General features: G+C 32.5%; 1 protein-coding gene across 2 annotated transcripts; it reads right to left on the bottom strand.

Moving 5' to 3' along the window:
• Positions 1-329: 329 nt before the first annotated feature.
• Positions 330-7,593, bottom strand: AlkB (alpha-ketoglutarate-dependent dioxygenase AlkB). Of its 2 annotated transcripts, XM_090415612.1 has the most exons (3): positions 6,541-7,593; positions 3,191-3,339; positions 330-1,101 (listed from the first exon to the last, which is right to left on the bottom strand). In XM_090415612.1, exon 1 carries the CDS (start codon positions 7,590-7,592, stop codon positions 6,630-6,632), a length of 963 nt encoding a protein of 320 aa, XP_090271738.1. In that variant the 5' UTR covers position 7,593; the 3' UTR covers positions 330-1,101; positions 3,191-3,339; positions 6,541-6,629. The 2 variants fall into 2 exon arrangements, with proteins under 2 accessions (XP_090271738.1, XP_090271739.1); XM_090415613.1 differs by lacking the exon at positions 3,191-3,339.
• Between the last annotated feature and the right edge of the window lie 3,602 nt (positions 7,594-11,195).

Below are 11,195 nucleotides of genomic sequence, written 5' to 3'. Positions count from 1 at the left end.
AATTCAATAGTCTAGATCTACTGAAATAAGTAAAACAAGTTATTTCAGCCTTTCTTTAATATAATCTGGAGAAATAATAATTTCCCAAGTGATTCCTTTTTCTGTAGATATTATATGGCTGTATTTAAAAATTGCATCAAGATTCAAATTCTCCATGTCTTACTCCATTATTTGTCAATGATAATCTAATCTCACCACAGTGCTCCTCACAAAAATGACACATATGAAGCATAACCATTGTTTATTTGATCTTTATGCTTTCCATGTTTAAAATTATATTAATTGATAAATTAAAATATTCAAAGTTATCCTATAATTAATTGCTTTGGACCAATTAAGATGAGCAGTGATGTGCTATGCATTCTTAAAACTTTCATGCATCAATAAAAATGCGATGTGATCAAATTGATGTGAATTTTGTAATGCAGGTTGTGTAAGCCACACGACAGCACATCCAACCAAAATGGCATGCGACACCACTGCAGAACATATATGGTATACATTTGCTATAGCAAATTTACTCATTATAACAAAAAAAAAAGTCCTGACCAAAGCTCTATAGTTATGATATTTTGATATTACATCTCCCACCTAAAGATAATCACAAACATCATGCCCATGGCAGGATTTAAACCTGCAGTCTGTTGGTTGGAGAGCAGGTACACTAACCACTCGACCAACCAGGACTGCATTTGCAAATAAGAATAAGAACAAAATGCTTTACTATCATAGGTAATTCATTCCAATTTTTATATGTATACAGGAAGAAGAAGAATATTAACATTTTTCCCCTCTTTACAATCTATAACATGATATTTCACATAACTCTATAACATATAAACAGCTTCTTATGTAAAGTTTGTAATTATAAAATTAGACTAGTGAATATTAATACAATAATATAATTTTACATGTTTACAATAAAGTTTACAGTATGTCTGCTGTGCTGTTGGAGAATGATGTACTCTTTAAAAGACCTGGGTTCAAATTCAATGTAAAATGTAATCAATACAAGGTGTTTTTCAACTGAAGGCTAATGAGTTCTCATACCAAGGTACCAGGAACTTTGTCTTTAGAGATTCTGCTTCTCTTCTCCTGTTTCTGTAAAACAATACTGACCATAAAACATGCATAATCAACAAGCATATAGTGAACTACATTAATAGGATTAGGCAAAAAAAAAAATAGATTAAAAAATAACTGCATACAGAATTGCTTTATTAAGAAAGGACAAAATAATAATTTGCTTCTTTATGATGGTACATTCCAATAAATGCCATTATCATAGTTTAAATTATTACTTTTCTTTCTCTTAATTTATTAATTAATAAATTTTGATGTAGCTCACAGAAATGTAGTTTTCAGAAAAGTATATTTCTACCATCCCATTTTTATTTCCATATTCAAGTTCTGTAGCTATTATACTGATCCATGTTGAAATTTCTGGAATAAAAACTACATGGAACTGGAATGAAAATAATTTACTAATTAAATATTTACATGCTTGTTTTGCCAGCTCAAGCTAGCATTATCAAAAACACTTTAAAGATACAGGCTCAGTGAAGAATGAGAATGAAATGACCTCGAGTATAAGGACAACCACATGTCTGATGAGTGACTGATGTCCTCTGCAGCAATCTTATGTGATTATAGAAAGTGGATAATGCACCAAAATTTGTGTAGTTTTACATTCACTGTGTTCTGGAGAATATGAGCCACTTCTACTCTAGCAATTCTGGCCTGATTGGCTAAGTGATTAGAATCCTGTTTATTGGAGGCCTGAAACGGCTTGAAAAAGCTCCATATTTGGCCTCTACAGCAGGTTTTCTGAATGAGATAAAAATATTTATAAAATTTTATCCCAGCCACAGTACTAATGTATTTTAGATTTACAGCTTTTTGTTGGTGGAAGTTGTATAAAAAAATTCCACAAGGTTTCGTTCTTTTATCAACTTTTGCTTCTAAATATTAATGACATTTTCCAGTTAATTTCAAATTCTCTCACAGTTCTGATCACCATGCATACCACAACGAGTTTTGAGGGTTCAAAACACTTACTCACAAACTCAGGGCTATTTGATCAAATCACAGCCCTTAAAACTGAGCTCAAGGATCTTCGTAACACCATTTTAGCTAAGTGCTACAGTTGTGCATAAAATAGATAAAATAATACATGCAGCCTACATCCCTCCTACAACCAACACATATGATCACAGTAAAACTGTTCCAATCCCATATACTGTATTAAGGGCACATTAGAAAAGATAGCTAAAGTTCTCTCCAAATATGATCTCCATGCCACTTTTAAACCACTCATACAGCTATCTTCATCTGCTCTCCTAAAGATCATTGTCCTCTTGCATATCCTGGAATATATAAAGTTCATTGTGTCTGCAGTTTTTTCTCCTTTGGACAGAGTCGTAAATCAGCAAACATCTACTTTAAAGAACATAAAAACAAATTCATAATTATCTTTATGGCAATTCAAGACTAGCAGACCATGCTTTATACTCTCCATCTAGAATTAAATTGAATAAGACAGATTGGTTTTACACAGAAATCACTATAGGACTGAAAAACCATTTTTAGAATCAGCATCTGCTATGAAGAGCTCCCCCAACCTCAACAAGTATAGTTGCATTAATTTGCCAACGATCTGGGAGATAGTCATTATGAGACCAGATCCAAACTTCTCCAAATTAACTTTACAGTTACATGGCCTATAGAGAGCACCTGGTTAGGACATTAGTTCTGTAGCAGTTGCAAATTGAATTGTTTCTAAAGTTTTAATGTAGTGCTTATCGGTTATAATTTGTGCTCTGATGATGCTGGGTAGAAAACTTGCAAAATATTAGTAAGTTCAATAAATTTATTTTTTCCATCTCTTGGTGTTGTTTGTAGTGTGAAGCAGTAATATGATTGAATAACCTAACTTATTATCTCCAAACATTCATTGAAACATTCTAATAACCATGTTAATTGAAGTCTTATCAAGCTTGTTAGTAAAACAAGTTAATAATAAATTAAGTTTACTAATAAGTTGTAATTACTTTACTAATTAGTTACTTTATGTGCCTCCCAACCACAAAAGCATGTAACCCTATGGTACATTAGTATGATGGGCAGGTCAAGGATTTTTTTCAATATCTTTATTAATTTAATTATTATTATTTTTTTTTTTTGCACTTACAGTTCTCATGCAGCTGATGATTACATCTCTCCTTCCTCTCTGACAACTTCTTCATTAGCAACTTTACATAACTTCATGATGTATCTGTTTCATCTCTTCTCTACTTCTAACTTTAGTGATACAATATGCTATCAGTAACTGATCTTGAACTAAGATACAGGGACAACACTATTAGAACTTGATTCAAAAAATATCTAAAGGACACTGTAATTTATGTACTCATAAAGAAAAAATTTATCACTACTGAGCAGCGTTTCCCAAAAGTGTGACCCTCAGAAAATATAAAATTTCAAATATGATGCAGTCAATAGTACACCTATTGTTTATTTATGTTTAATAACATGTACATACATGCAAAGAGAATCTAATGTAGTGGGCATTTCTGCAGAATGGATAACAGCAGAAAGATCTAAACCATGATGTTTGGTACGATAGGTAGTATAAACAGAAGAGGATGGCCATGGCAAGAGTGGATAGATGATGTGAATTTGAGTCACCTTGCAATGGACAGAGAAATGGTAAAGAATGGTGAAACATCAGACAGCAATGAGCATTGGACTCATGGGCACTGATGATAATCACAACATGTACAGTAGTCCAGATCTGTTACTTAACCACTCACTCACACACAGATGTATACATAATGAACTGCTTAAATTATATATATATAAAAAAAAGTGGATCCCAGTTAAGGAAAATTTAGAAAATTCTGCTATAGAGAATCAAAATATTAACAACACTGAAAAATGTACCTATGAAATGAATGTATTTCATTGTTTAATTGTTCTAGATTTCACTGTATTTTACTTATTAGTTGCATATATACATGTATTATTATATATAACAACCTTAAGGACTTGTGTGAAAGGACACTTCACACCAAAGAACCTTGCCATCTAGCATTTATCCCTACAATCCATTAATACTATTTTTGTCTATTAACTGGTTGTTCTCTGGCTGATATGACTATGTGGAATGAAAAAAAATCTGGGAAGAAAACCCTGCTAATTCCCAACAATTGTTTTAGGTGTCTTAGAATGAATGTCTTGGGCAATATATTATCAGCTTTAATAATGATAATAAAAATTGTATTTATATTTTGATACTATTTGTAACCTTCAAATTAACAACATATATACTTTAAGTAAATTAATCATGATTCCCTTGTGTGTGTGGAGGCAAGGCCTTTGAAAAGACATTAAAAACAGAATTTTTCGAAAAAGGTCTCATTATTTAGAAAGATAAGTCAAAAAATGTTCAGTATGTTACATATGATAAATTTTAACTGAAGTTATCTGAGAATTGCATCCTAAAATTAGAGCTCACACTCACTCTCTAATCAACCATTCAGTCAGTCTTTTAAACCGAAACAATAATTGCACAAAACTTTGCTTTCTTCTAGTCAACTACTCTGCATGAAGGGATACCAATGACATGGTCTGCAACAATTTCCTGAATAGGTTAGAAAGACAGCTTCCGAGGTTCACAAATGTGTGTTTTCAGTGGTCTGAAATTTGTGTTAGAAGATAGATGAAACCTGTTTTGTAGATATCTTGAATACTTGAGTTTCTAAAGAGCAATGATGGTAATCCTTATCAACATAAAGACAAATGATGGTAAGCTTCTAGCAAACAGTAGGCCTACATTTAGTTCACAAATGATAAAAATATATTATTCACCATGGAGAAATATCTTTTTTCATAGAGCTCAAATTAGAGAATGCTCTCAATTATGACACACAATAAATGGTAAAGATTAATACAACCAAAAAGTCAAATATGCCTTGAATGTTGCATAGGTTGATGGAAGGTCTGAGAAGCAGAAAGTAAAAATTTGGATTCTAACTATTAAATAGAGATAACTGGCTAGAGCAAGAGGGAGAGAACATCTGAGGATCATTGTTTAATATTAAGAATTAGCAGCTAAGAACATTTGTTTGTATATTTATATGTGTGTGTGCACTCTAGCCAAATTCCTTTTTGAAAGAAAGATACTGATGAGTTGAAGAGTGAACTCATGTACAGCTGTAAAATCATTCCAAAGTTTCCTTATACATGAAATTCATATCCAAATCTTAGTAATTCCACCAAGGAGATACTATCTCTCTGAATTACAAAAAAGGTAAGGTTATTTATTGTTTCTGTAATTTATTTCAATAAATTTACTGCAGAAAATACATGTATGCTATGCTCACAAATATTTCATTTTACATCTCTTAAAACATCAGTGTGAGATGAAGTAAAATAATAAGATTCAAATACCAGTGAAATGTGGGCATTACAGCAACTTTTTATCTTAGCTATGTTACTGCTGGTTTATATTTACTGAGATAAAAAAGAAGATATTTAATACAACTGAGGATAACAATTTCCCAGCCTTTCAGAAGAGATATGTGCAGGAGCATGGAATTTGATAAATACTAAGTAGCAAAACAACAGAGACAATTTTTTCATGTTTAATGAATGCCTTTCTTTTTTTTCTTTTTTTTTTGAAGGGGTAAAAAAAAAGATATTACTTCTGATGATTTCTTTCTTCAGAAATAATTTGATTCTATTCCCATTTTGATTTTATTTTGCTCATTTTTTATTTAGAATACCTCCAAGAAAAAAAAAAAAACATTGTTCTCATACCTTTAAAATAATGTTTTTGCCATTTGGAATAACCCTGAGTTACTATCCTTTTGACATGAAATTAATTTTCATCTTGGGATATTTATCTTTCATTAGAAGCCTGTACCATTAGCTTGTAAACATACAGGCTAGTGGTATCAATTTAAAAATGCTCATGTTAATGAAACCAAGTTTTTTTTGCATTATTTACAATACTAAAAATCATAACTTTCTTAATTACTTATACTGCTAAGAAGTCAAGGGATATGTAACTTTTCTGTATATAAATAATTCATATATTTTTACCTCTCTTCAGTGTTGAATGGGTGGCATTCATTATAAACAGCTTTTGGAGGTAATTAGAGTTTATAAGTAAATAAGAATATATAATTAAAAATTATCAACTCAACTTTCTGGTTCTTATACTAAAGTCATCTTTAAGAGTATGTAATTTAAGAATATGCTTATAAGCATATAAGACATATGCTTATACAAGAGACAGAAGATGATGAATGAGAGCAAGAAAGTTAATTTCATGCTTTCTACTTGCATTTTTAAAATAACTAAGGATATAATCACATGTTAAGCACTAGGTGGACCAACATTTCAGTAATTATTATACACAATATTTCATGATATTACATTTGGCACTTTAAATATAACCTCCAACCTGATATTAGGGTTACCTAAAATAAAAAGTAACACAATATAAGAGTATTCAATATTTCCTTAATTTTATACCTTTTTTAAGCAACTTCTGATGAGATCATTATTCTGTCCAAGGCACTGCTATAAAAACTGTATTGCATATGAAAACTTCAGTACACATTTTAAGCCAAATCATTTTCATCAGATGTAACTTGTCTAACATTCATATTTATCCGTGCCCCTTTTAGATAAAAATCTAACATTTCCCAATCATCTGAGTCCTCACATATGTCATCTGAAGCCCAAGGAAAGCTACCATCTGAAAGAATTCGAGGTACTGCATGATATGCAAGTCTGCTGCTTCCAGCCATCACAACAATATCACCACAACGAATAAATAACGGCAAAGGTCTTTGAGATTTGGTAGGTCCTCCAACTAAAAATATAGCAGTCTGCCCAAAACTAAAAGATAGTAATGGTGCTGCATGATCATATTCGGAGTGATCAGTATGTCCACCCAATGACGAATTTAAATTATAATAATTGATTATAGCTGCTTGTGGATTAAATGTAGAAAATCCTAATACATTGGCAGTATGCTCTGCTAGTTGTTTAAGACACCGTGGAAATGGGGTATAATTTTCCCTAGAGTATACTTTCGTATCCCAGTTATGATGATATCCCAAAGTTGCCCACCTCAGTTTATGGAGCAAATTACATTTATCTGGATCTCTACTACAATAAAATTTCCAAATATTATCTTGCTCTGTAAGGTTGTAATGAGCATCAAGATTTGTTACATTTGGTTTCTGAGGATATTCTTGCACACATTTTCTTATCCATAATTTTTGACCAGCAACCGTAAATGGATTTCTTATGAAATAAAAGCCATCGACATTATTCAGCTTATAAACTTTCCATTGGAAATGAGGAAATAATCCCAAACTGTCACAACCGCAGGATTTGCTGACGCCATCGGAGCTCTTAATTACATTACCGTTTACACTGTTTGGTTCCAACGAAATTAACTGTGGAAAATCAGAAGGACGACTAAAATCCAAAACATGTGAAATATCAGGAGCTGTTTTTCTTCCTTTAAAATACTTAAATTCCTCTTTAAATAAATCTTGATCTTGATCACACATTCCTAACACGTGCCAACCAAACACCATCTGTTTCTCACATAGCGCCGTCAAAATCCCTACAAGATTATCCCCAAGTATCATTAAACTTCCCTAAATAATCCCAAAATGACAAACTGCCAAGTTTAAGTAGAGTTTTTTTTTTTTAAACATTAGCATAAAATAATAAAATAACATAAACATAAAATAACAATTCAATTATTATTTTATGCTTATGCAGAACTTTTCATGAGTTTGTTTGATAGTATAAACATGCTACAATTCAGTTTAACGTTGATTATTTAATAAATCAGTGTTAAATAAATAGTTAAAAAATTGAAATGCTAGTACTTTATGTAGTTTTATGCTGTTTTAAGGATACTTGTGACATAAGACTGAATGATAAATGCACGTAAACACAAGAAAGATATTTAAATAACCAAATATTTCGGTCTGGAAATAACAGCCCATCTTCAGTGGTATTACAAGAACAATTTTAAAAAATACAAGCTAGAATATTAACAATAGATTGTTAAAAATAGAACACGCCGCGTGATGTTATATCACTAATTAAATATCTTTCTTGTGTTTACGTGCATTTATTTTAGTGATATAACATCACGCGGCGTGTCCTATTTTTAACGATCTATTGTTAGTATTCTAGCTTGTATTTTTTTAAAATTGTTCTTGTAATACCACTGAAGATGGTCTGCTATTTCCAGACCGAAATATTTCGTTAATTAAATATCTTTCTTGTGTTTACGTGCATTTATCATTAGTTTTATGTAGTTTTATATCAGCTAGCTTTAAAAAAACTAAATGTTTTTTTAACAAATTTAAATGTATTTACAAATGAAGAAAGATGTACAAACATTTTACAATGAAATTTTAAATACAAAATTTGAACCTTAAAAAAAAAAAAAAAAAATCAGCTAACGCCTTTTTATTCCCGTATACACGGGAGTAGGCGAGGCCATTTAGCCCTATCTAACTTTTGGAGACTGAGTGGGCAGTTCAATCTCCACTGGTACCCAATCAGAGACAGATGGCCCAAGGCTATCACTAATTAAGCGGTACGCAGTGAAGAGAGACGGCTCAAATGTGCCGCCATCTCGTGGTCTCTAACCCTAACACAATATATTTAATGTCTGAAATAATGTGGGTTCTACGGTCGATTTTCTTGAGTTTACAGGACGAAAAACCCGAGTTTCCGGGAGGAAAAACCTGCTTGCCCGTGCCAGAGATCGACTAACTCGGGAACCGGTCGAAAAAAGGCTTAGAAAAATTTCCTCTAGTCGCCGACTAGACTCGAAACCAAGACTTCCTTCGTGCGGCCTAGCGCGATGGTGTGCAAACGCCACATCCACTGAGCTACACAGTAAAATTAATTCTTTTACTAATTAATTATCACAAAATTAATTGTGATATCACCTCCCAGCTTACTGGAGGCCTGAAGTGGCTTGAACTTTTTCTATGCCTTTCTTCTACCGGTTCCAGAGTTAGCTGATCTCTAGTACAGACAAGCAAGTTTTAGTTAAGGCTAAAACGGCCTCGCTACTCGCTTTAGGTAATAAAAGTCGTTAGCGAATTATTATTATAATATGCGAATAAAGATAGATGCAATTAGCAGACAACTACAATTAGAGGGCAAAGTATATAGATAAAGGCTTTGTAGATATCTACAAAGTATGTGGATAATAAAACTCGGCCACATGAAACCGCTGTTGGATAATTCAGAGGTGAAGACTGGGAAAACTGCTTCAGCGATCTAGTGTGCGATCCATCGTGGAGACTGTCAGATGCTGCTAATCAATCAAGATGCACGGATCCACTTTGTACCCATGTAAATTTGGAAAAAAAGAGAATAAAGTGATTCACGTGACGACTAAAATTGAAATTGTTTTGGTCTTGGAAGGTAAACAAATTCATAAGCTGCTGAGTTGTATGTTTTGCTCAAGTGGCTTGTGACCAGAAAGCCTGAGAAAATTACTCAAGGCTTTATCTACATGCTTTGCCCTTTAATGGTATCTCTTTGCTAATTGCATCTATCTTTATTCGCATATTATAATAATAATCCGCTAACGACTTTTATTACCTAAAGCGAGTAGACGAGGCCGTTTTAGCCTTTATTAACTTTTGATAGATCCATGGCCAATCAGATTACACCCATAGCTCACTGACAGCTGGCACTGAATTATCAGTGCTTCAAAGAGATCCTGAAAAGAGAGTATGGCAGACAACTGCCACCATCCCGTCGTCACGAACCCTAAAATTACATATTATTGTCCGAAATTGTGTCAATTATATTGTCATTTTTCTTGTTTTAGTCGTTAAAAATCCGAGTTTTCATCAGGAAAAAATCCAGCCTGAGTCAAAGATGGGCTGATTTTTGGAACCAGCTAAATAAAGTCATAGAACTGAATTTGAAACAATCATTGTTCTGTCTGTCACTATCGACTCAAGCACTATTGCTACATACAGACTTCTTTTAATAATTCAAACTTTATATTGAAATTTTATATATTTGCATAATAAATATGTCTTAGGGCCGTATTCTGTAATTTCAATAAAATAAGTGTTAGCAACGTTTGCTAACACTTATTTTAAAATAAACTATAATATTATAACAAATGCCGACATTCATTTATAGAGTTTTGAGCTAAATACTTATGATTAGTATTTAGATTAGACTAGACTCAACTGTATTAGATGAGTAGCCATGTGATAGGAAATAAACAGCAACAGATTTGCTTTTGTCGCAAGTATATCTGTATTTTATTTATATATCTTTTATTTATATCTGTAATTGTGCTTGCACTTCTGACTACTTTGCCCGTTTTGAGGGATGAAAAGCACGAGTTTTTCTGAGAGAAACTATTTTCAAATCCATGCGAGATTGGCCAAGTCACGTCCACATGAGAAGCCCTTATAAACATAGGAGTCGAACCAAACAGGTGTTTATAATCAAACAGCATCTCGATACTGCCTGAAGCTCCTGAGATGATGCATCAATAATAATCTAAAAACGTAACTAGATGGTAAATAATTTTCATCGCTACTAACTTCAATCTGCTTTTCAGAGATCCCTGTATTATTACTAGTGATAGAAATAATAACAGATTATTACTTTATGGCTCTTAACCTGCACACTAAGACAAAATCCTTGTAATGTTCCACATTACAAGGTTTTTGTAATGTGGAAGCAACACAAAATAATCTTAGACGAAAAATAGTCAACCACGAAATAAGAAAAATTAACTGGAAACACGGCTCCGAGCGATTCAATAAATATTTTATGCAAAATTAAACTCACTCTGGAAGAATTATTTATAAGAAAGCTATAAAGAAGATCAGATTTCGCTCAAAAACTAGCCATAATCTTTGGATAACACAAAACAATCCTAGATGTACACAGAAAGAATATTCTATGGAATATGGAATATAATATGGAAACAACTAAAGTGATAAGGAATCGCCTAGCAAAGCAATGCTAAAAGAAATTACTACAGAGACAAATTAACCTCCGCCCAAAATAACGTGAAACAAATCTGGCATCTGGTCAACGAGATACTAAATTGTGCTCCCGATACCACCTCTTTGAAACCATAAAACACAGCTTCATGAAAG

This window comes from Typopeltis vanoorti, chromosome 3 (genome assembly GCF_054136105.1).
Source record: "Typopeltis vanoorti isolate ZY-2024b chromosome 3, IOZ_Tvanoo_1.0, whole genome shotgun sequence".
Classification (NCBI taxonomy): Eukaryota; Metazoa; Arthropoda; class Arachnida; order Uropygi; family Thelyphonidae; genus Typopeltis; species Typopeltis vanoorti.
The sequence above is the reverse complement of the archived record's forward strand: the minus strand, read 5'-3'. Positions and strand labels throughout refer to the sequence as shown.